The 21,961-nt window shown below is 37.2% G+C and overlaps 1 protein-coding gene across 2 annotated transcripts in view; it reads right to left on the minus strand.

Moving 5' to 3' along the window:
- Positions 1 to 849: 849 nt before the first annotated feature.
- Positions 850 to 21,961, minus strand: part of LOC150078262 (palmitoyltransferase ZDHHC16) — a 159,282-nt gene continuing 138,170 nt past the window's right edge. The window contains exons 6-8 of one of the 2 annotated variants that reach the window (XM_090384671.1): positions 21,571 to 21,807; positions 21,371 to 21,441; positions 850 to 1,095 (exon numbers count right to left, since the gene is read on the minus strand). In XM_090384671.1, the coding sequence (XP_090240797.1) occupies positions 987 to 1,095; positions 21,371 to 21,441; positions 21,571 to 21,807 (417 nt within the window). In that variant the 3' untranslated portion in view covers positions 850 to 986. The remainder of the gene's footprint in view (positions 1,096 to 21,370; positions 21,442 to 21,570; positions 21,808 to 21,961) is intronic. The other variant, XM_090384673.1, reaches the window with a different exon arrangement.

Raw genomic sequence — 21,961 nt, forward strand, 5'->3', positions numbered from 1 at the left:
GCAGCCAACAAAAATCAAACGTTGCATATAAGTTCCTAAATATATCATAATTTTCCTAATTTTGTTTTTCCAAATCATTAGGAAATGAGATAATTAAATTATCAATGCATTAGCATATACAAGTATTATGATTCATGAAATTTAGTTTACTGACAAAACGTCCATTTTTCAAAGAATTTTTGCAAATTTTTAGGACTCAAGTATTTTTAAACAATCAATTCAGATATCACCATAATCAAATCCCAGATTAAACCATTGAAATAAAAGTATAATTTAGATTTCTTCATATAACTTCATATTAGTTTGGTGCTTTTTCAAAAATAAACCCATATGGAACAATAACAAGATTTTTTATCGTTAGTAATATTATTAAGAACCACATATCAATAATCTAATCATGTTTGTACGCAACTAACAATTAGACTTCTTTCCTGTGAGAAAGAATGTACATGGCTGCTGTCTATGTTTGTTATCCTCACCCGAACATTATTTGATGACACAGCAAATCAGACTGAAACATACTTTCGATAAATACACTGTGGTACAATATATATTTGTATGAATTGGGTGAAGATGCATTATTTTAAATATATCATTTTGTGGCATACTGCTGCATTAAAATGCTGGGAGGAAAGAGATGACAGTCATATAACTTTATTTAAAAATGCACAAAATAAAGTCTGTAAAAATAATGTTAACTATAAAAATCTTAACAGGTAAAAATGTTTGCTTCACTTAAAAAAAATAACAATTGAGTATGAAAATACAAACTGTATATTTCTAGCGCCATTCCTACATAATCTTCAATTTGAGCAAAATGTCTTTTAAAAAAATAACATCTCACTGCTCTAAATATCCTTCACATAAACAACCTCCTAGTATAGCTATCCAAATTTAGTTAACAAAACATGATCATAGGAAATATCAAAACTGGGGAATTAAATTTCACCTGGAAAACATATAACACACCATATTTTCACAAACTGTTAGCTGTTTAACTCTGCAACACTTTCATCTGCACTGAATCGTGTATGCCACGTAAGTCCACTACCTTCTGGTTTATGTGATGATGGAAAAAGGATATGCCTCCAAGTTCTATAAATTTAAAGCAAAATTAGAGGGATTAATTAACACAATACAGATTTAATTTAACTTTATATATTTAGTAAAGTTGCACTGGTATGGCAATTGATATATCAGTGAAAGATAATTAATATTAAATCATTGAAATGTGATTTTTATCTAATTTTGGTTTTTTTGGAAAAGACTAATTGGATTATAAAATTTACATGGACAGTTTTTATCATTCTAACTGGATGATAAAAATGTGCATCATATCAGAAATGGTAATTAGTTTGATACTCATAAACTACACATCACTGAACAGAACAAGGCTTTCTTCTCACGATTAGCTGCAGTCTGTTGCTTTGAAAAATGATTGTAATCAGTCTTAAAATGTAGTCCTGATGTGGTCCACATCATGATTTTTACTATTCAGTTAAATTTCTCCACATTGTGTCATTCAGAAATTACATCAAAGGTGAATAACAGCAAGATAAAAATGCTGCTCTTTTTGGTATTGTGTATTAAATATGTTTTTAGTCTACTTTCTAAAAATGTAAAGGAAGCTTATGAGATCAACATGTGTGAGCATTTGCCACACGCTTACTTCTGAGTTTACAGTCTGGTCAAAACCCCAGTTTTAATATGTGGGGGGGATCCCACCCACTGACACCCACTTCTAGTAGTTGTTGTTGTTGTTGTGGGGGTTTCGTGGCGCATAAGCAACTTTGGCTATAATGCGCCTATTTATTTATATTAAAGGAAAAGGGAAAGAATCGTACTGCCTGAAATGTCCTTAATCAGAAAAGATTAAAAATTCTAATTTGCTTCAGAAAATGGAAGAATTCAGATATATTTGCCTTGTCACCTAACAAATTCTCTAGGGTTATTGGTTGTTGAAGGATAACCAGTGATTGCAGGGTGGAAATTCTGTCTTGTTTATAATAGGGGCAGTCAATGAGAATGTGTTTAACAGTCATATTTATATAGCAATGTGGACATTGTGGTGGATCATCTCCTGTTGGTAAATGAAAATGGGTCAGGTAAGTATGACCTATTCTTACTCTTGAAAGAATTACTTCTTCTCGTCTTGATGTCCGGACACTGGAGGGCCAGATTTTCGGAACCTGTTTAATCTGAAAGAGTTTATTATTCATTTGGGAATGCCATAGTGCTGTCCATTCTGTTAGGCATGCAGCATGAATCATTAGTGCATAGTCTGAGGCTGGGACAGGGATATTGGTGAAATCTAAGCTGGTTGGATTTTTTGCAGCTTTATCAGCCTGTTCATTGCCTAAAATACCAGAGTGTGCTGGTATCCAGCAGAAGGCGACCAGTTGGTGACGTTCTTTAATCTTTAGTAATAATTTCCTAATTTCAATTATAACAGGGTGAAATTTATCTGAGGAACTACACAAAGCGTTGATTGAGCTGAGGGAATCAATGTAAACTACTGATTTCAATGAGTATTCAGGAGGGAGATTTTTTAAAGCTAGTTTAATTGCGAATAACTCAGCTGAGAAGATACTGAATTCAGGAAGAAGGGCTACTGATACAATTGTATTCGGAAACACTGCAGCTGCTCCAACTTTTGAATTTGATTTAGAGCCATCTGTGTATATTGGTAAAAAATCAATATACTTTTGAGTGTGAACAACATTTGATGGTTGCAAAATATTCTTTCCCCACTAACAGAGGAAAGTGTCACAGGTCAGTATAGGAGTTTGAACCCATGGTGGTTGGGTACAAGTGGCTACTTGTTGTACGGAATGGATGGATATATTCCAAACCTGCAGTAGTTCAAGAAGGCGATGACCAGCTGGTTTTACTATGCTAGGTTTATTTCTGTACAGATTTTCTAATGGTGGATTGAAAAGATATGGCTGAATGGGATGCGAGGCACAACTTTGTATCTTGACAGAATACTTTAGCAATAGCAATTTCCTATGTAAAGATAGTGGCGGTTCATGAGCATCAATGTAAAGGCTATGTACTGGCAATGTTCTGAATGCGCCAAGTGCAATCCTCAATGCACTGTGTTGTACTGGATCAAGCCAGCGTAAAGTGCTCTTTCTGGCAGAGTCATAAATGGGAGCTCCATAATCAAGACGGGATCTGATTAATGCCTGTATAATCGAAGAAGGCAGGTACGGTCTGCACCCCACGCTTGTGCAGATAAAGATCTGAGTATGTTTATCTTTTTTAAGCAGGCAGTACGTACTTTTTTAATGTGCTCTAAAAAATTTAGCTTGTTGTCCATGATTAAACCTAGAAATCTAATTGTTACTAGTAACTGGGATGGAAATATTAGAGATGTGAAGTTCAGGATCCAGATGAAATTTGTGTTGTCTACAAAAATGGATAGCAACTGTTTTCTGCTGTGATAGCCTATAGCCGTTAAGGCTGGCCCATTGCTGTATTTTATTTAATGATATCTGAAGCTGTCGTTCAATAGATCTCATATTTTGGGAATGACAAGAGATGGCAAGGTCATCCGCATAAAGGTAAGTTTCTACAGTATTTGGAAGTTGTTTAGTGATAGAATCTATTCTTAGGGCAAAAAGAGTGGCACTCAGTACTGATCCCTGTGGAATACCTTCCTGAATGTAAGTTGCAGAGAGGGCATGTTGGTATCGAACTTGAAAAGATCTAGTGTGTAGAAAATGCTTTATAAATATAGGAAGGTTGCCCCGCAGACCAAGAGAGTAAAGGTCTCTTAGTATGCCATGCCGCCAGGTGGTATCAAAAGCCTTCTCTATATCTATGGAAACCATTACTAGATGTTCATGCTTAATAAAGACATTATGAATGGCAAATTCAGCCTTAACCATAAGGTCCAGGCATGACCTGTTTTGACGAAAGCCATACTGACTATTGCTCATTAACTGTTCTGACTCAATGATCCAGACGAGTCTACAGAGGACAATTTTTTCTAGAATTTTGCTGAGGCAGCTTGAGAGGGATATTGGTCTATAGCTATGGGGATTGGTTGGATCTTTTTCAGGTTTTAGGAATGCCAAAACAGTAGAATGATGCCAAGAAGTTGGATAGATATTTTCTAGAAAAATACGATTGTAAAAGAGCAGAAGGAGATGCAATGCTCTGTCATCAAGATGTTGTAGCATGATGTAATAGATTCCGTCTGGTCCGGCAGCACCATTGTGGGCTGTTCCGATAGCATGCAAGAGTTCAGAATATTGTAGGGGTTTGTTATACGGCAGAAGGAGAGCAGTTTGGAAGTTAACAGAGTGCTGTTCTGCAGTGTTTTTAATTCTCTGGAAAAGTGGAGTATAAGCTTCTGTCGCTGAGATTTCAGCAAATGTGTTGCCCAAAGCATTTGCGATATCTAAAGGACTAGATAGATCTTGCCCATTACAGGACAGAATTGGTGAAGGTACAGTAGGGAACTTACCAGAAAGCTGTCTAATTTTTTTCCATATTATTTTGGTGTCAGTGTTTTTGTTAATGCTTGATGCAAAATGGATCCAGGATTCTTTCTTGGCTTGCCTTTGTATGAAGCGTGCTTTTGCCTTCTTATAATTTATTAGATTGGGTGTTGTTGGATATTGCCGAAACAAATTCCTGGCTTTATTTTTTGCTTTTTTGGCTTTTGTGCATTGCTCATTCCACCAATAATTATAATGCTTATGAACCGAGGGATTTGATAGTGGTATTGTTTCTTTAGCCACATTTAGGAGATGTGACGTGATGCATTCTGTCACATCATCGATAGGCTGGAGACGGATTTTTTCCTCATCAAAAGATATTGATGACCGGAATTTTGCCCAGTTTGCTCGGGCAACTTTCCATTTTCTGCAGGGTTGAGCTGGAGGAGTCTGTGCTATTAATAGGTTGCATACGATCGGGAAGTGATCACTACCCATTATATCATTTAAAACATACCACTCTATGGTCGGGACCAGTAATGGGGAACAAATGGAGAGATCTATGGCTGAGGTATGTCCATTTGGGAGCTGAATGTGAGTGTGTGTGCCAGTATTGAGTATGGTGAGGTTTACTGCCTCTATTAGGCTCTCAATGAGTCGACCTCGTCTATCTAATTTAGGATCGCCCCATAAGGGGTGGTGCCCATTGAAGTCCCCTAACATACAGAGAGGTGGAGGTATCTGTATAAGGAGATCTTCAAGATCTTTTAACAGTAGGTACGGTTTGGCTGTAAGTAGATTGATACTAAAGTTATTTCAATATGGAGCGTTATACGCACAGCAACAGCTTCTATTTCAGTTTGAAGTGGAATATGTTTAGTTGGGATCACTGAATTTATCACGATTGCTACACCACCATGGGCAGCATTTGCTGTATTACGATCCCTTCGATAAAGGCAATAGTTCTTTATCGAAGGAGAAATTTGCAAAGTTAAGTAAGTTTCCTGAAGACAAAGGGCAACTGGAGAAAATCGATTTATTAGATCTTGGATATCGACTGTATTGCAACGAAAGCCTCTGCAGTTCCATTGTAAGATACAAGGCATTATTTGTGTTTAGTTGATGGAGCTGATTCTGACTGCTTTTTGAAAGTGACTGGTTTATGGCATTCCAATTTGTGTTTGTCTTTTTTTTGGAAGACTGGCCGACCAGTGTCCATTTCTTCTTCTTCGGCATGGATCTCTAAAAGAGGATCTTCCTCTATAGATGTGCCATCTGTGTCCATGGTTGTGTCTCGAATATTTTTGATTATATTTGAATTTGTAATACATGGTGTGGTAGCTAGCACTCATTGGAGGAGGAGATTCCGCTGGTATTGTAAGAGGAGTATTATTTGCTTGGTCTGAGAGTTTGGGTTGTTGTTTACGTACATTTGGTTTTTCCTCAGAGAGGACAGTTCTAGCCCAATCTGAAATTGAAATAATAGGAACTGTAACATTAGTTTGAGTAGAGACTGTTTGGTATTTTTTAACTGCATTAGCATAGGAAATATTTTTATTCATAGTAGGTGCCACTAGTCTTCTCGCTTCTGGGTAACTCACTTTGTTCTCGACCTTGTATTTTACAATTTGTTTCTCCATTTTCCATTTTTCACAAGTTCTGGAATAGGCAGGATGATCACCTTTGCAATTTGGACATATCATTTTAGTAGTCGTACAGTCACTTTGTATATGATCCGAGGAACCACAGTTGGGACAGGCAGGAACTCCTCTGCATACAGTTTGTGAGTGGCCATACTTTTGACATTTAAAACATCTTAAAGGATTGGGAATGTACGGGCGGATACGGCAAAGTAAATAACCTGCTTTTACAGAGGACGGTAAGTTGGGCGTATCGAACGTGAGAATAATGTTTCTAGTTGGGATAAGTTGATTATCTTTTTTAGTCATTATACGTTTGGCTTGAATTACATTTTGTCCCTGCAGCTCTTGGGTAATTTCTTCCTCTGTGACATTTAACAGGTCCCAACTGGATATGACACCCTTAGATGAATTTAGGGTTGGTGAGGAGATATTTTTACCGGAATGCCCGCAAAGTTTGTTAACTGTAAGAGTTTCTCCGAATGCCTGTGGTTCGTAGTTTCCACTAGCAGGTCTCCTGATTGTAATCTCTTGACAGTCTTAGGAGATCCTGCAATACCTTCGAGATGTTTTTGTATTACGAAGGGAGACAGTTTGCTCATTGGCTGACTAGTAAGGGAGTGGAAAATTAAAAAGGATGGGCAGGGTTGCTCCATCTGATTAGTCTTCTGTCTCTTTGGATGATCATTTTCTAAGTCAGGATTGGGGTCATGATTATTATAAGTGTCTGTTCTTGAGCTCGAAGGCTCTAACAGTGGATAATTATTTTTATCCATAATGGCTCCTTTTCGCCCTGGGGGTTTCTCCTTACCACCCAGGTTACCGGCCCCGCCACGGTGAGGCAGGAGCAGTGCCGCTTTGTGGCCAAGCGTAGAGTTAGTACGGTTAGTAAATCTAAATTAAAGAAAAAGGTGATTTCCTTCTTCTGGGCTCTCTTCTTATTTCTTATAAGAGACTAGAGCTACTTAACAGAAAATTGAATAACTGCAAGATAAAACAAAGGAAAACTTATTTGCTGAGAAGAAAAACGCTTGATATACGCACAATAATCACTTGGCCTCGGAAACGCTTGGCACCCGGGACCCCACTTCTAGTAGTGCAAACACACTATTCTATACCCAATGAGATAAGGCCTTCACACCAACCAAAGTAATGCAGATTGTAAGTGGAAATATTCTTCTTTGGTTAATGTATGAAAATTAACCTAATTCAAGGAAGAAGAAATGAAATAAAATGAACTCAAAAAACCTGTAGTAGCAGCAACTTTTTCTGGGAACACTTGCCACTGAGTTTTTAAAGATTGTATTTAAGTTTTTCACTGCTATATAGTAAAAATGACAATGGTTGTCCTAACCTGAATTGACAACAAGAAGGAAAATGATGAAAAAACTAAACTTGGATTGTTCCTGAAGAAGCTGTCTTTGTGAACTCCCTTTTTCATTTAATTTATTCTTCCATAGTTTGTATTGTGTCCACTGTGAGTGCCGATATTCTTATTTGATTAATGTGTCTCCTTGGGTATGGAATTATGCATTTTCACTAACGGAGGTGGGCATCAGTGTTTGTTATTAGTTTTTCTTTGGATAATTTAATTTAATGTTTAAACCCCAATTTGCAAAGGGGATCATAGGATGATATGAGTAAGTATAGATGTGTTAGTTTAACTTCTGTCCCAGGAAAAATAATGAAGTCACCGATTTTTTTTTAATGAAAGCCCCAAACACGAAAGGTATCAAAACCTATAGTACTTAGTACCATGCATGGGTTGAAGGAGAAGAATGGGGGGAGGGGGGTGCCGGAAACTTTGCTCTAGAGACTAAACATGGGTTTCACCACTGTAACATGTACTTGGATTTCAGGAAAGCTTTCAATACTGTTGCACACATAAAAGACTGCTATACAAATTGGAGCAGTGGTAATTAGGGCAAGTTGCTCTTATGGATAAACAGAAGACAGAGATTGCTAATCAATGGACATTGCTCTTCATGGACTAATGTTATTATTGGACTCACCCAGGATTCTGTGTTGGGCCCATCATTGTTTTCTATATTTATCAATGATATTAATGAAGGCACATTAGGTGATACAAAAGTTAGTGGCGGAGGGGGGGGGTGGATTAATGACAGTCATAAGAGTATGCCACAACAGGTTCTAGAAAAGTTAGGCAGATGGGTGGAGAAATGGCAATTGAAGTTTAACATTGACAAATGCAAAGTACTGCATGGACAGCAGTAACACCAGAGTAACGTACCAACTGTGTGGTGCTACATTTGGGGTAGTGGAAAATGAAAACGACCGGGGGGCAACCGAGTAGTCAGATATGAAGTTCTCTGAGCAATGCTGACAGGCTTCCAGGAGAGCTCAGAGGGTTTTGTCAATGATAAACAGAAATTTTGCTAGCAAGAATAAGGAGGTGATTATCCGATTGTATACAGCAATCGTCAGGCCACATCTTGAGTACTGCATACAAGTGTGGGGGCCTCATTTTAGGAAGGATGTAGAGCTGCTAGAACAAATACACAGAAGGCCAATGAGATTGACAAGGAGGACAAAAGGGGTGCTCTTACCAAGAAAGGCTTCAGATCTGCAAATTGTAGTAAGTGGAGACTAGGCACCTGTGAGGTGATCTGATCTGATTGAGGTGTTTAAGTCTTTGAATGGATTAAGGAAGCTTAATGCTGATAAGATTCTTCCTCTTACTCAGATTACACACAGGGGGCAGAAATTCAAATTGAGGAAGGATGATTGCAGAATAGATATGCGGAAATTTTCCTTTAGCCAGTGGGTGGTTTATTGCTGGAACAGACTTACATCTGTTGTGGAAGTTGATAGCTTAAAGAAATTCAAGGAATAACTTGACAAACTATTGGAGAGAATTAATAGGTGAAATGGGAGGTGTTTTTTTTTTTTGTTGGCTGATGCTTGCTTTCGTATAAGCTTGCTTTCTTGCATCACTTGCCACTGCTAATGGCAATAGTCTTGAATGTAGAGTTTTTTGTAGAATTTGGAAGTTTTGAGAAAATAAACATTCTGTATATCAACCCTTTAAAATATCCATTTATTCATATAAAAATAAATATTTTACTGCAGAAAATAAAATAATAAATATATAGGATTATTTAGAAATCCATGTAAAAATTCTAGTCAATTCCTGACAGCAAAAGGTCATGAAAATGCTCTTAAGAATTTTTAAGAAAAATACTTAAGAGCATTTTCTTCTGGTATCAGAAGTAATGTCACAAAAGTTTCTTTATCAAGAGAAAATAAGTGCAAAGCTGACACAATTACACTCAAATAAGATTACACACAGAATCATGACTGTGTGTGTGTGTGAGAGAGAGAGAGAGAGAGAGAGAGAGAGAGAGAGAGAGAGAGAGAGAGAGAGAGAGAGAGAGAAAACAGATTGCTGACCACCAAGATAAGTGGGGTGGCTGGTGGATATACAGGGTGTTTTATTTATCTACTGTGTAACTTAAGACTATCTAGAATGCAATTTTGAGACAAAAATTCTGAGTCAATCTTCTTCACAAAACTTAATTTTAAAGTTAATGTCAGTTAAAATTTGTTATTCTTCCTGTTTGTTGGAGACAACTGCATAAATTTTAAAAAAGTAATAAAATAACAAAGTAAAAATAAAATAAATTTCCATTTATACTCTAGATGGCTGAGGGCAGATGAGTTTACAACTTCATTGTAATTATTTTATTGTAGTTTATTTATAAGCAAACCAGCTAAAAATGGGCTGTGCACCTTTTGTGACAATGTATGGGCTTGTTCTTGGATTGTATAAATTTGCTGCATAATAGGTATTGTTGCATAATCTAGTAGCAAATTTAACAAGATGATTGTGTAAATAAAATTTTAATAAAAAGAACTCCATTAGTCATAAAAAAAAGGCTTCAACTGAATAAAATGAAAATACACCCCTATTTTAACTAATGAGAATGCTTTCAGTGGAGTTTTAGGCATCCTACTTGAGGTGAGCGGTTACTATAAGGCTACGAAACCAGGGATTTGAATTTGTTATTCTGTGTTATTATTAAATTTAGTACTGTTAAATACACTGACAGTCATTTTATTAGCATTAGAAGCATATAATGCAAGAAAGCAAGCTTATGCAGCATCAGACAAAAAAAAAAAAAAAAACCCTTCCACTTCACCCCTCTGTTCGTTCAAAATACCTGTCCAGCTGAGCCTTAAATTTATTTAGGCTATCAACTTCCACAACAAGAGATGGAAGTCTGTTCCACCAACCAACTACCCGAAATATATCAGTTGCATGCAGAAAATGCAGCAGCAGCTAAAATACTGGCAGTGATTTCCAAATTAAAATCAAGTGTGCAGATCTTTGTTTACCAATGTGCATGTGATTATCCCTAGTTGTTTTTCAATATCGACTACCCTCCATGTGATTGCCACCCAAACTGTACATTATTCTGTGATTGCCACCCAAATGGTACATTCTGTGATTACCACTACCCAGATGCAATACTTTGGCATTTATTAATGTTAAACCTCAATTGTCACTGTTCAGCTCATCTCAATTTATCCAGATCTTGGAGTAGCATACCCTGATTCTATCCATTAACTTTGCTACCTTTGTATTGTCAGCAAACTTATACCCGAAATAGCTTCAACAATATTGGTAATAAATACGGAAAACAATAAGGGATCTTGTAGTGAATCTTGAGGGACTCCACTAATAACATTAGTCCATAAAGGGCAGTGTTTGTTAATAACCATATCATTCACAAATAATTTGATAAATGATGTACTAACTGATTAGGGTAAAGGTTCAATCATTTTCTAAGTTTAGGAAAAAGAAAGGTATCTTAGGCTTCCCATTAGTACCTAATAACTTCTATTCATTTTCTTTAAGCTCAGTGTGTTTTATCATAGTTGTGCAAAATAACTTAGCTTTTAAAAAATTTGATTTTATTATAACAAAATCACAATACTCTTAAAATTGGTGTTCAAATTAAAATTGGTACTCTTTTAAAAGTCGGAATATCAGAAACATGGTGTCACACCGATATAAGGAATGCAGAACTGGAATTTGAGGAGTACAATGTGTACAGGAAGGATAGACAGGATAGGAAGGAAGGAGGGATTATGCTATTAGTTAAGAAACACTAGATCCAAGGAAGTACAGCCAATACTTCCTTGGATCTTGTGTTTCTTAACTAATAGCATAGTACAGCCAGTACTTCCTTGGATTTTATGACATGGCTGGACAGTGCAATGTCGAGTCAGTTTGGTGTGACATAAACACATTCATTCAATTCACCTTCAGCAAGTCCACCTCCTAAGCCTAGGCTTATATGTGGATTATGCTACTTCAGTGTTATTATCTTAAGCTGTTCTAAAAATGTTAATATAGTAATAATAAAATACTATTTAAAATTCAAACAACACAACACATCTTGGGAGAGCACTAATCCTCTTAGCCACAGCCAAGAAGCCAAGATATAGTATTAGCTATTATCGTCTCACATATCCTAATTGGCTGTGTTACCATCCCCAGCCACAAGGAGGCGGGAACTACTATCTAGTCTTGCTCTCCGTTTAAAAACTAAACTCACAAACTTATTGAAGTACCATAGGAGAGCCCTATCCGTGAACATAATCCATAGATCTTGTTGTTCAAGTCTATCTAGACTTATCTCCAGTTCATGCCTTAGATCAACATATTGATCACAATGGAGCATAATATGGACACTAGTTTCTTGTAACCCACAAGAACATTAATCATTTTCCACAAGGCCGAACACATGGAGTCCTTTTGTCAATCCATGTCCAGTGATAAGGAAAGTGGCATGTAGTCCAAATTGCTGCCAAGGATTTGCTCGCACATTTAATATGTCAACTCTTGGTAGATACATATAGGTGACACGGCCTTTTTCACTCGTGTCCCACCTCTGCTGCCATACAGCCATCAGTTCATTTTTAATTCTTGCCTTTTCTTGTTTATAATCAGATCTTGAATATATCTTATTTAGATCTGGGCAAGAGGACACACCCAACACAGTTTTCCTGATGTTCTTTCTAGTACAATATAGTAACGCTGACAAGATGGTCTGCAAATCAGCCGGAAATCGTCCAGCTAACACCTGCAGAGCATCTGTCGACACTGTTCTACAGGCTCGTGTTGTGCATAAGAAAGCGAACCTCTGCGCCTGGAGCAAGTACTTCTTTTCAACAGTATTAGTTATTCGGTGCAACCAAGCCACAGAAGTATATGTGATTATGGGGACAAATACACAATCATAAAGGAGATTCAGGCCTCTTCCTTTTATCCCTGAATCTGTTCTGATCATTCTTCTCAGCTTGGCATATAGCACTCGCACTTTATTTTTTAAGTACTTCATGTGCTCCAAAAATGCCATCCTCTCCCCTACACACACACCAAGGTACTTTGCAGAGGTCACATACCTAATTGACATATCAAATGCTTTAACTACTGGATTTCTATTCATACTCAGGCGTCCCTTGAGCAGCATCTGTACAGTCTTTGTTTTTGAGATCTGTAACTTATACAATGTGGACCACTCCATCAGTTCCTCCATTATTTGGGAGGCATGTACCTCTAGTTGGGACCTTGCATTGCTATATACCAGGATTAATAAGTCATCGGCATATGCCATTACATTCACACCAACGTGATTTCTTCTCAAAAAATCATCCATAACTATTGTCCAGGGGTGAGGACCAATTACCGAGCCCTGTGGACAACCTCGTTTAACATTCCTTTTTATTTCAGTATATTTTGTCCTAACAATTATCTTTCTATTTGAAAAATATTCTTTAAAAACTGAATACAATTTTTCAGAACATCGAATGGTTCTAATCCTGGAGAGGATTCCCTCCCACCAAAGCATGTCAAATGCACCGTGAAAATCAACAAAAATTCCAAGAACATAACGCCCCTCATAGCTCTGAACGTATGTTGTCATCTGATAAATAGCATCCTCTGTAGACTTACCTCTTTTATAACCATACTGGTTATCAGAGGACATTTGATTCTCATCATATTTAATCATTAATCGACTGATACACAGTCGTTCATAAGTATTAGCTATTACAGACAACAATACTATGGGACGATATGAACCCGCTTCACTTGGTAGTTAATCCGGATTTTTAATAACCAATTTCAAAACGACCACTCGCCACACCTCGGGGAACGAACCCATCTCCAAGCATTTATTAAACATCTTGCCATTAATCAGATCTTATATTAAAAACCCTTTTCATTATTTTAACTTCTATTAAGTCAGGACCAGGCAACCGGCCGTCAACCGCCTGTGCAACAGCATCTTGGACCTCTTCTGTGGCAAAATTTTGTTCACATATATTGGAACATTGAGTGGCATTGCCTCGTATCATTTCCTTCCGTTCTTGGCTTAGTTCTTGTGTGTCCATATCAGGAAACAACTCATCCAGGATCACGTCCATGGACCCACTCCATCCTAAGGTATCCATATTTCTTGTTCTGACAGTAAAATTTATGGAATTAAAAATATACTTTTCTGTAATTAATTTAAAAACAGTATTCCAGGGATCTCCGAGCCTTTTTCTGTCACATACGACTTCCAAGAAGTCTGCTTTGAATCATTAATTGCTTTAACATAATTTTTACATAGATTCTTATACGTATTCTTATACAATTCCATCATTTGAGCGTCCCCCAACCTTCTATACCTTTGGAATCTTTTTCTGGCTTTTCTTAGTTCTTTCTTCATTTGTTGCAAGTTCCTATTCCACCACATTACAGGTCTGGTTACAAGCTTTTTCTTTTTCATTGATAATTTTGAAGCTCTATAAACTATGTCCTGAAATTTACATACATATTCTTCAGGACTTAGTAAATCCCAGTTTATGTCATTTACTTCATGATTGAAGGCTAGATCAAAACTTTCCCAATTAACTGTTTTGACAGAAAACCTTTCCGTTTCCTTTATTTGCCGTACTTTCTCTATCTGACTCAGTTCAAACAAAATACCATTATGATCACTTGTAGTCAAATAATCAACTACTTTCCAGTCATTTATCTTATCAAGAATTGATGTAGTACATACTGTAACATCTATATAGGATTGCCCATGTACAGAGCTATAGTATATGGCCAGGAGTATTGACAACCACCATACCAGAAGTAGATAGGAAGTCCTCAAGGATCTCACCTCTATCATCAGATTCCACACTACCCCATAATACAGATTTAGAATTAGAGTCCATTCCAACAACTATATGGTAACCTTGAAGTACGTCCTTTATCTTCTCCAAGTAATTGATATAAGGATTTATATCAACTGAGTGCTGACAGTATGGTGAGATCATGTACACTCTACCAAATGCGCCAATGACTTCAGCACATATCATGTTTTCATTTGATAGGGTTGTGATCTTAGTAATCACAAGATCATGTTCTCACTACTATCGCAACTTTTGGGCTTTTTCTGTTTTCTGTCTGTCAAAATCCTATAATTACTTGGATATCCTCGTACATTGGCCCCTACTTCACAGGGCTCCTGCAGTAGACTTATGTCAATACCCTTCTTTTCCATTTCTAAGTGAATTTGAGCCGCTACAGCCTTTGCTTGTTGTGCATTTAGTTGTAGCACACTTAGTTTTTCAGCCATAATTGATCTTATTTTTATATAATTCCAAAGCTCTTTTGTACTCAAGGCAATCCTTATCAGTAGCAGTGTGATCACATTTTCTGCTTCTATTTTTACAGTTACAGCAGACTGGTCCCTCTGCCTTGTTTTTACAGTCTCTGTATGCATGTCCCTTCTGGGCACAATGTCCACATACAGCTTCTCTTTTACAATATTTGGATATATGACTGAATCCTAAGCATTTGTAACACTGAGCCACAGAGAATATTTCTTTGTAATTGTATGCCATCCAATCGGCACATAATCTTTCTTTCTGTCTTATTATATTCAGAAGCTTCGATCTAACCTCCAATATCCAATTTGACACATTCCCATTTTTAACATTATTTATAGAGACAATTTCAACATTTTCCTTGAATTCTTTCCTGGATACCCCATATTCTTTACAATTTTTTATCCAAACCTGCTCCAGAAAATCATCTTTCTGAATGTACTTTTCAATGTCAAAAACCACAATCCTAGGATGAACAACTTTTGGAATTACGTATTTTAATCCAACTTCTTGTATCTTTGAACATCCTCTAATTTTCTTAATGTCGTCCTCTCCCTCCGCTTCCAACACAATCCCACAGTCTCTTATTGTTCTTATATTTTTTGCTTTTACTTCTTTCAGAACTGGTCTAAGTTTTTTCAAGACTTTTGTTTTAAGTCTTCGCTTGTCTTGAATCTTTCACTTGCTGCTTTAATCAATACACACGTTGATGGTTTCTTGGTTTCTTTTACTGATTCTTGAGCCACATAAGCATAGCTTTTCTTTCCCTCTAGCTTTTCTTTTAATAACAAGTTTTCTATGTGAACATCCATAGCCTTCATTTCCAAGATATCCCACAGATCTAAAATTGTTTTCATTGCTGCTGTGGGAACTTTATTTTGCATATCATAAAAGTAGGTTCTAAGCCTTCCCCTTATTTCTTTGACATATTCCAATCCTTCGTACTTGGATCTTTCTTTGCTCCCATCAGTTCTTTTCTTATGAGAACCAGTTTTCTTTACACTTTCCTGATTGTTCTTTTCAACACTATTACCAGCTCTTGCTTTCCTTTTCTTAGTTTCACCATGACTTTGTGAATTCTGTTGGGAAGTTGAGAGAGAGAGAGAGAGAGAGAGAGGAGGACCTAAGACGTGCAGGAGTCCTTAACAAGGTTCTTCTAGTAAAGACCTGCGTCTCTGACAGTTCTTGAACTTGCTTAGACGGAACTTCTCCTGTTATCTCCATCTTTTCATCATCTGTAGCCTCAGATATTACTTCCACCAGTTCTTCTTCACTTGACGTTACATCTGATTCTTCAATACTTGCCATATATACAATTTAAAAGTTAAGTCTCAACAGTGAGAAATAACTATTTACAATATGTACACGGCTCGAGAGTCCTGCACAATGAACACTGAATAAATGCAGCTGCAGAATGAATTTACTAAAAGATCTCTGAAATCTATCAGAAACAAACTAAAACCGTCCACACCCAAGTTAAACGGGTTGTGATCCCAGGAACAAAACTCAAGGGCATGGAAATGCTTTTTAACAAGCTCTCCAAAATCCCAAATCAAACAAAATCAATTTAGCCCGTCTAACCAGCCGGGGAATTCTCCCCGACTGCCCACCCCAGACTACGAGGAAGTAGGGCTAGCTAAACTGGCTTTGGCAAACTATACAAGTAAAATAAACAAGAAAGCAAATTAACACATCATCAATCCACTGCAGGATGGATTACAAAGGAACTGGATGCAAAAAATAATTTTGATATCATATACTTTGATTTCAGGAAAGCTTTTGACACTGTTGTGCATGGAAGACTACTGTACAAATTAAAGCAGAATGGTATTAAGGGTAAGTTGCTACAATGGATAAAAGGATGGTTGAGTGGGAGAAGACAGTGGGTGGTAATCAATGGGTGCTGCTCTTCGTGGACTAATGTTATTAGTGGAGTCCCACAGGGTTTGGTGTTGGGTCCACTGTTGTTTTGTATATTTATCAATGATATTGATGAAGGTATATCAGGCTTAGTATCGAAGTTTGCAGATGATACAAAGGTTGGCAGGGTTGTTAATGACAGTAATGGCAGTGTGTTACTGCAATAGGATCTAGAAAATTTGGGCAGATGGGCTGAGAAGTGGCAACTGAAGTTTAACATTTAAAAATGCAAAGCACTGCATATGGATAGAAGTAACCCCAGAGAAATGTACCAACTGTGTGGTACTACACTTAAGGAGATAGAAAATGAAAAAGACCTGGGAGTAATTGTGCAGTCAGATATGAAGTTTTCTGAGCAATGCAGACAGGCTGCCAGGGCAGGCCACAGGGTGTTGTCAATGGTATACAGGAATTTTGTTAGCAGGGAAAAGGAGGTGATTGTCCCTCTGTATAAGGCAATGGTCAGGCCAACCCTTGAGTACTGTGTGCAGGTCTGGAGGCCTCATTTTAGAAAGGATGTAGATTTGCTTGAGTGTATACAGAGAAAGGCAACAAGATTGGTGAGGGGAATGAAGGGATCCTCTTACCAAGAGAGGCTTTAATTCTGAAAACTGCAGCACCTGGAGACTAGGCACCTTGCAAGGTGATCTGATTGAGGTGTATAAGGCCTTGAATGGGTTGAGCACGCTGAATTCTGATGGTCTTCAAAATTCAGAACAAATCTTCCACTTGTTCAGATTATGAACCTAAGGGAGCATAAATTGAAATTAAGAAAAGACAGATGTACAATAGATGTGTGGAAATTTGCCTTTAGCCAGCGGGTGGTCAATTGCTGGAACAAACTTCCATCTGTCGTTGTGGAAGTTTGATAGGTTAAATAAATTTAAGGAGGAACTGGACAAATATTTAGAGGGGATTGTTTTGTAATTTTTTTTTTTTTTTTTTGGCTGATGCTGCATAAGCTCATACACTTGCTTTCTTGCATCACATGCCACTACTACAGTCTGAACACATACCACCACCCAGCCAACATCCATTTACTTTCCAACTTCAAACTCACAGAACCAACTTTTCATCTTCATCATTTATTCATTCAACTGCCATTTTCTGGAATCTTCCTTCATATGTATTTTCTGAAAATTACAGTCTACAGAAGTTTAAGTCTAATATCAACAAATATCTTCTGTCATCTTCTCAACCTCCAACCCATGTATGGTACTAAGTACTATAGGTTCTAATACCTCTTGTGTTTGGGGTTTTCATAAAAAAAAAAAAAAAAATTCTGAGGCATGGAGGTAGCAGGTGCTGAAGCTCAAGTTATAACCATGATATGAAGGTCGGCAGGGTTAATGAAACTAATGACAGTATGCTGCTGCAACAGGATCTAGAAGAGTTGAGCAGATGGGATGAGAGGTGGCAACTAAGGTTTAACCTTGACAAATGTAAAGTATTGCATATGGGAAGCAGTAACCCAGAGTATTGTATCAACTGTGTGGTACTACACTGACAAAGTGTGTTAGCTGTATTACGGCATCAGGGGTTTCCCCCATCTCTGCATTGTGTACTCTCTTTGTGTAGCACAGAACTTTGTGATGGCCAGAGATTTAAAAAGTGTGTGGGGAGTGGATGGATGTGTAGTGTTGTGTACTATTGTTCTTCTAACCATTTAGCCATTGGGACCCACCATTACCACACTTGGTCCCGGAAAGGCAGGTCAGGTACCCAGTAGATTTTTTGTAGTCTGGCAGGCCCTGCTACCTAGTTTCCAAAGATTTTTCCTATGTGAAAAATGAAAAATAAATAAATAAAAAAGGGGGTTAACACTAGAATATAAAAGGCCAAGAGAGGTTTATGTAAGCATGGTTTAAATTTGGATGTTATTAATTGATAAGTTGTGTGGGGTGTACACTGTGAGTTAGACAGAGTAGGGAGAGACTGAAGGGTGGGGAGAAAAGACAGGGGTTTGGGGATAATAGAGAAGGCAGCCCCAGATGCTACTGGAAAGGGGTGCACAGAATCTGTCTCAAGTTATTGGTCTTGGTGGTTTGGGCTCCTTAATGTTCTTTGTCTGTTGAAGATATCCTGTGCAAAAATGGTGAAGTATTTATAATTGTCATGGGCATGAATTAGTATATGTTCTTGGTCCTTTGGCAAATTAATAACCTTTGTGATCAGAATACATCTCAAGTCTTCATAGTCATACATTATATGGTGCCAAGATTCGTCAGTGCCACAGTGGCAGCGTGGATCATCTGTGATGCCCAGAGACATTAATTTTTCTTGTAACATCTCTGTGCATCACAGATGATCATGCTACCACTGTAGCTACACTGACAGTGGTAGAGAATGAAAAGGACCTGGGGGTAATTATACAGGCAGATATGAAGTTTTCTGAACAGTGCAGATGGTCTGCAAGAGTAGCTCATGGTGTCTTGTCAATGATATACAAGAATTTTGCTAGCAGGGGATAAGGAGGTGATTATCCCCTTGTATAAGGCAATGGTCAGGTCACACTTTGAGTACTGTATACAGGTCTGGAGGCCTCATTTTAAGAAGGATGTAGAGTTGCTAAAACGAGTACAGAGAAGGGCAACATGATTAGTGAATGCAACAAAGGGTTGCTCTTACGAAGAAAGGCTTAAGTTTTGCAAATTACGGTGTCTGGAGACTAGGCACCTGCAAGGTGATCTGATTGAGTGTATAAAGAATAGTTTTAAATTGTATAAAGAATAGTTTTAGCATGCCTAATGCTGATGGGATTCTTTCTCTTGCTCAGAATAATTGCCTGAGAGGGCATAAATTCAAATTGAGGAAAGACAGTTGTAGCACAGATGTGTGGAAGTTGTCTTTAGCCAGCAGGTGATTGATTGCTGGAACAAACTTCCATGTGTCGTAGAAGTTGATAGCATAAATAGATTTAAGGCAGAACTAGACAAACATGTGGAGCAAGTGGATGGGTGAAATGAGGTTTTTTTTTTTTTTTTTGGTTGTTGCTATATAAACTTGCTTTCTTGCATCATATGCCTTTACTAATGCTGAAATTCTATAAGGCCACAGTATCATCAAACATGTTTTACTTAACTTATGTGAATACTTCTAGGTAATGTTGCTTGGATCTATTTTTGATCAATACAAGACTTAGAAGAAAAGTAGGATGCTAGTAAGTCATCCTTATCTTTAGCTGAGGAAGCAATGGAACCATCAGGTTTTAAGAGGTGGAAGTACAGATGGGCAAAAGTTGCAGCTAATAGCTTTAGCAAGAGACCAGAATTCTAAACTACTGTTTAGACAAGAAGCAAATTTTCTACTCTTAGCCTGTTAAACATCTAATTTTGATTGATTTACAACTTTACAACCATTGTGAATGAAGCTGGAAATTTGAATACAAATCAATTATGATATGCCACACTAATTCTGAATAGCCTAAGCACATCTATGTGGAGAACCAAGTTTAAGATAAAGGACAAGATTTTAAGGTGGGATTTGGAATAAAGAATTTCATTCACACAAGACTAATTTCACTGACATAATATCTAAGCAAGCATTGCTATCAGATTTAAAACAGTAAGCCAAACAAGAAAAGAAGAATAAAAATCTTGCAGATCATTCCATTTTCACAACGTCAAACAATGTGAAGCTGAGAATGGCAATTAGAGAAAGCCATTATTGGAGAAGAGATCAACTATCACCAACTTGCGATCTGAAGTGCCTAGAGGGTTGACTGTGTACTTTAAAGGGTTCTTTAGTGATGGGTGAGATTGGGTGGTTTAGGATTTTTTGGTATTCTGATAGGAAATGAACAAGCAGAATGAAGTCGTTAGTAATTTCAAAAGCCTCGGCATTATGACCGGCGCCTCCGTAGCCAGGTGGGAAGGAGCAGCAGTGCATAGCACACGCTTCTTGATTAGACCGGGATTTCAGCCCATGACCACCAAATACGGAGGATGCGGAGAGGTCAGGGAATGACCACCGCATATCCTCGGAGCAATATGGCCTTAATTGCTAATGCTCTTAAAAACCAAATAACAAACAAACAAACAAGCATTATGACCAGATGCATCCATGTAGATAGAAAAATGAAGCCAGCTACAGTTGTGAACATTAAAATCACAAAAGAAAAATTACATCACTGTTATGAAAGTTGGACTGGAAAAATCAAGTTTCAAAGAAAGGAAAGGAAGAGTTTGAAGTGATTAGTGGAACTGGGAGAACAACAGAAACAACAGATGAATTTTACAGAATGGGTTAGAGAGATTTTCAGCCAGAGAAGATCAAAAAGGAGATTAGGACAAGTGAGATGAGCAGTAGTTGAAGCAATCAATAACTGGGATTATGTCAGAAAAAGTAAGTGGGGCTGCTAGGCAGATTGTAGGTGGAAATGAACATTATTCAGATTGGACCTGAGACAACATATATTTGTAAAATGAATGAGGTTTTCATTGAATGAATGAGGAAATTGAGTAGTTCCTTCCAGAGATAAGATATGGTTTAGAGAGAGCTGTTACATTAGAACTTATTTCACCCCATTCTTATAATCAATGTAATTCAGTTTAATAGATAGATAATTTTTACCCACATAGTTACTCCTGATCCATATGAAGTTGTTGCAATTGTTTTATCTACTACAGTATATACTTTAATATGCTTTATGATTATTACAGTTTACTCTGAAATGGTATTTGGACATACCTTCCATGTAACAGTCCAAGGAAAAGTTTCCAGTTTGTTCTAGGTCCAAAGTTGTATGGATTTATATACACCTATTAAATATTAAAGACAATATTAAAAATATGATAAACATTAATTCATCAATGAAAAATTACAGTAAATTGAAGTGTATTAAAAGAACCTGTAATAAGATTCACTCTGCCTTTTTTAAGTGCCCATACCTTCCCTTCCTTAGCCAAACGCAATGTTTCCTTTTTGTTTATGTGGGCTTCAATGCTTGTTTCACCTCGAGTTATAAGACGAGCATGCCAAGCAGAAAGGGCTCCTACAGCCATAAATACACCAATGCAAAGCAGTCCGGCATAAACTATTGCCACATGGTAGAGGTAGCTGGAAAGAGATCTCTTGGATAAACCAACGGTACTTGGCTCACCAGGTATATGACTAGATATTTCAACCTATAATTGGTTAAAATTAATAAGGTTTAGCCAATTAAATAAAACATCCTTAATAATCTTAATATTTAAATTTAAAAAAAGTAAGTTGTAGTGAAAACAAGTCTGATAGAATTTAAACATCAGAGCCAATTTGTTTTCAGTAGAAACAATCTTA

Source organism: Mastigoproctus giganteus, chromosome 11 (genome assembly GCF_048544385.1).
Source record: "Mastigoproctus giganteus isolate SK-2022 chromosome 11, ASM4854438v1, whole genome shotgun sequence".
Classification (NCBI taxonomy): Eukaryota; Metazoa; Arthropoda; class Arachnida; order Uropygi; family Thelyphonidae; genus Mastigoproctus; species Mastigoproctus giganteus.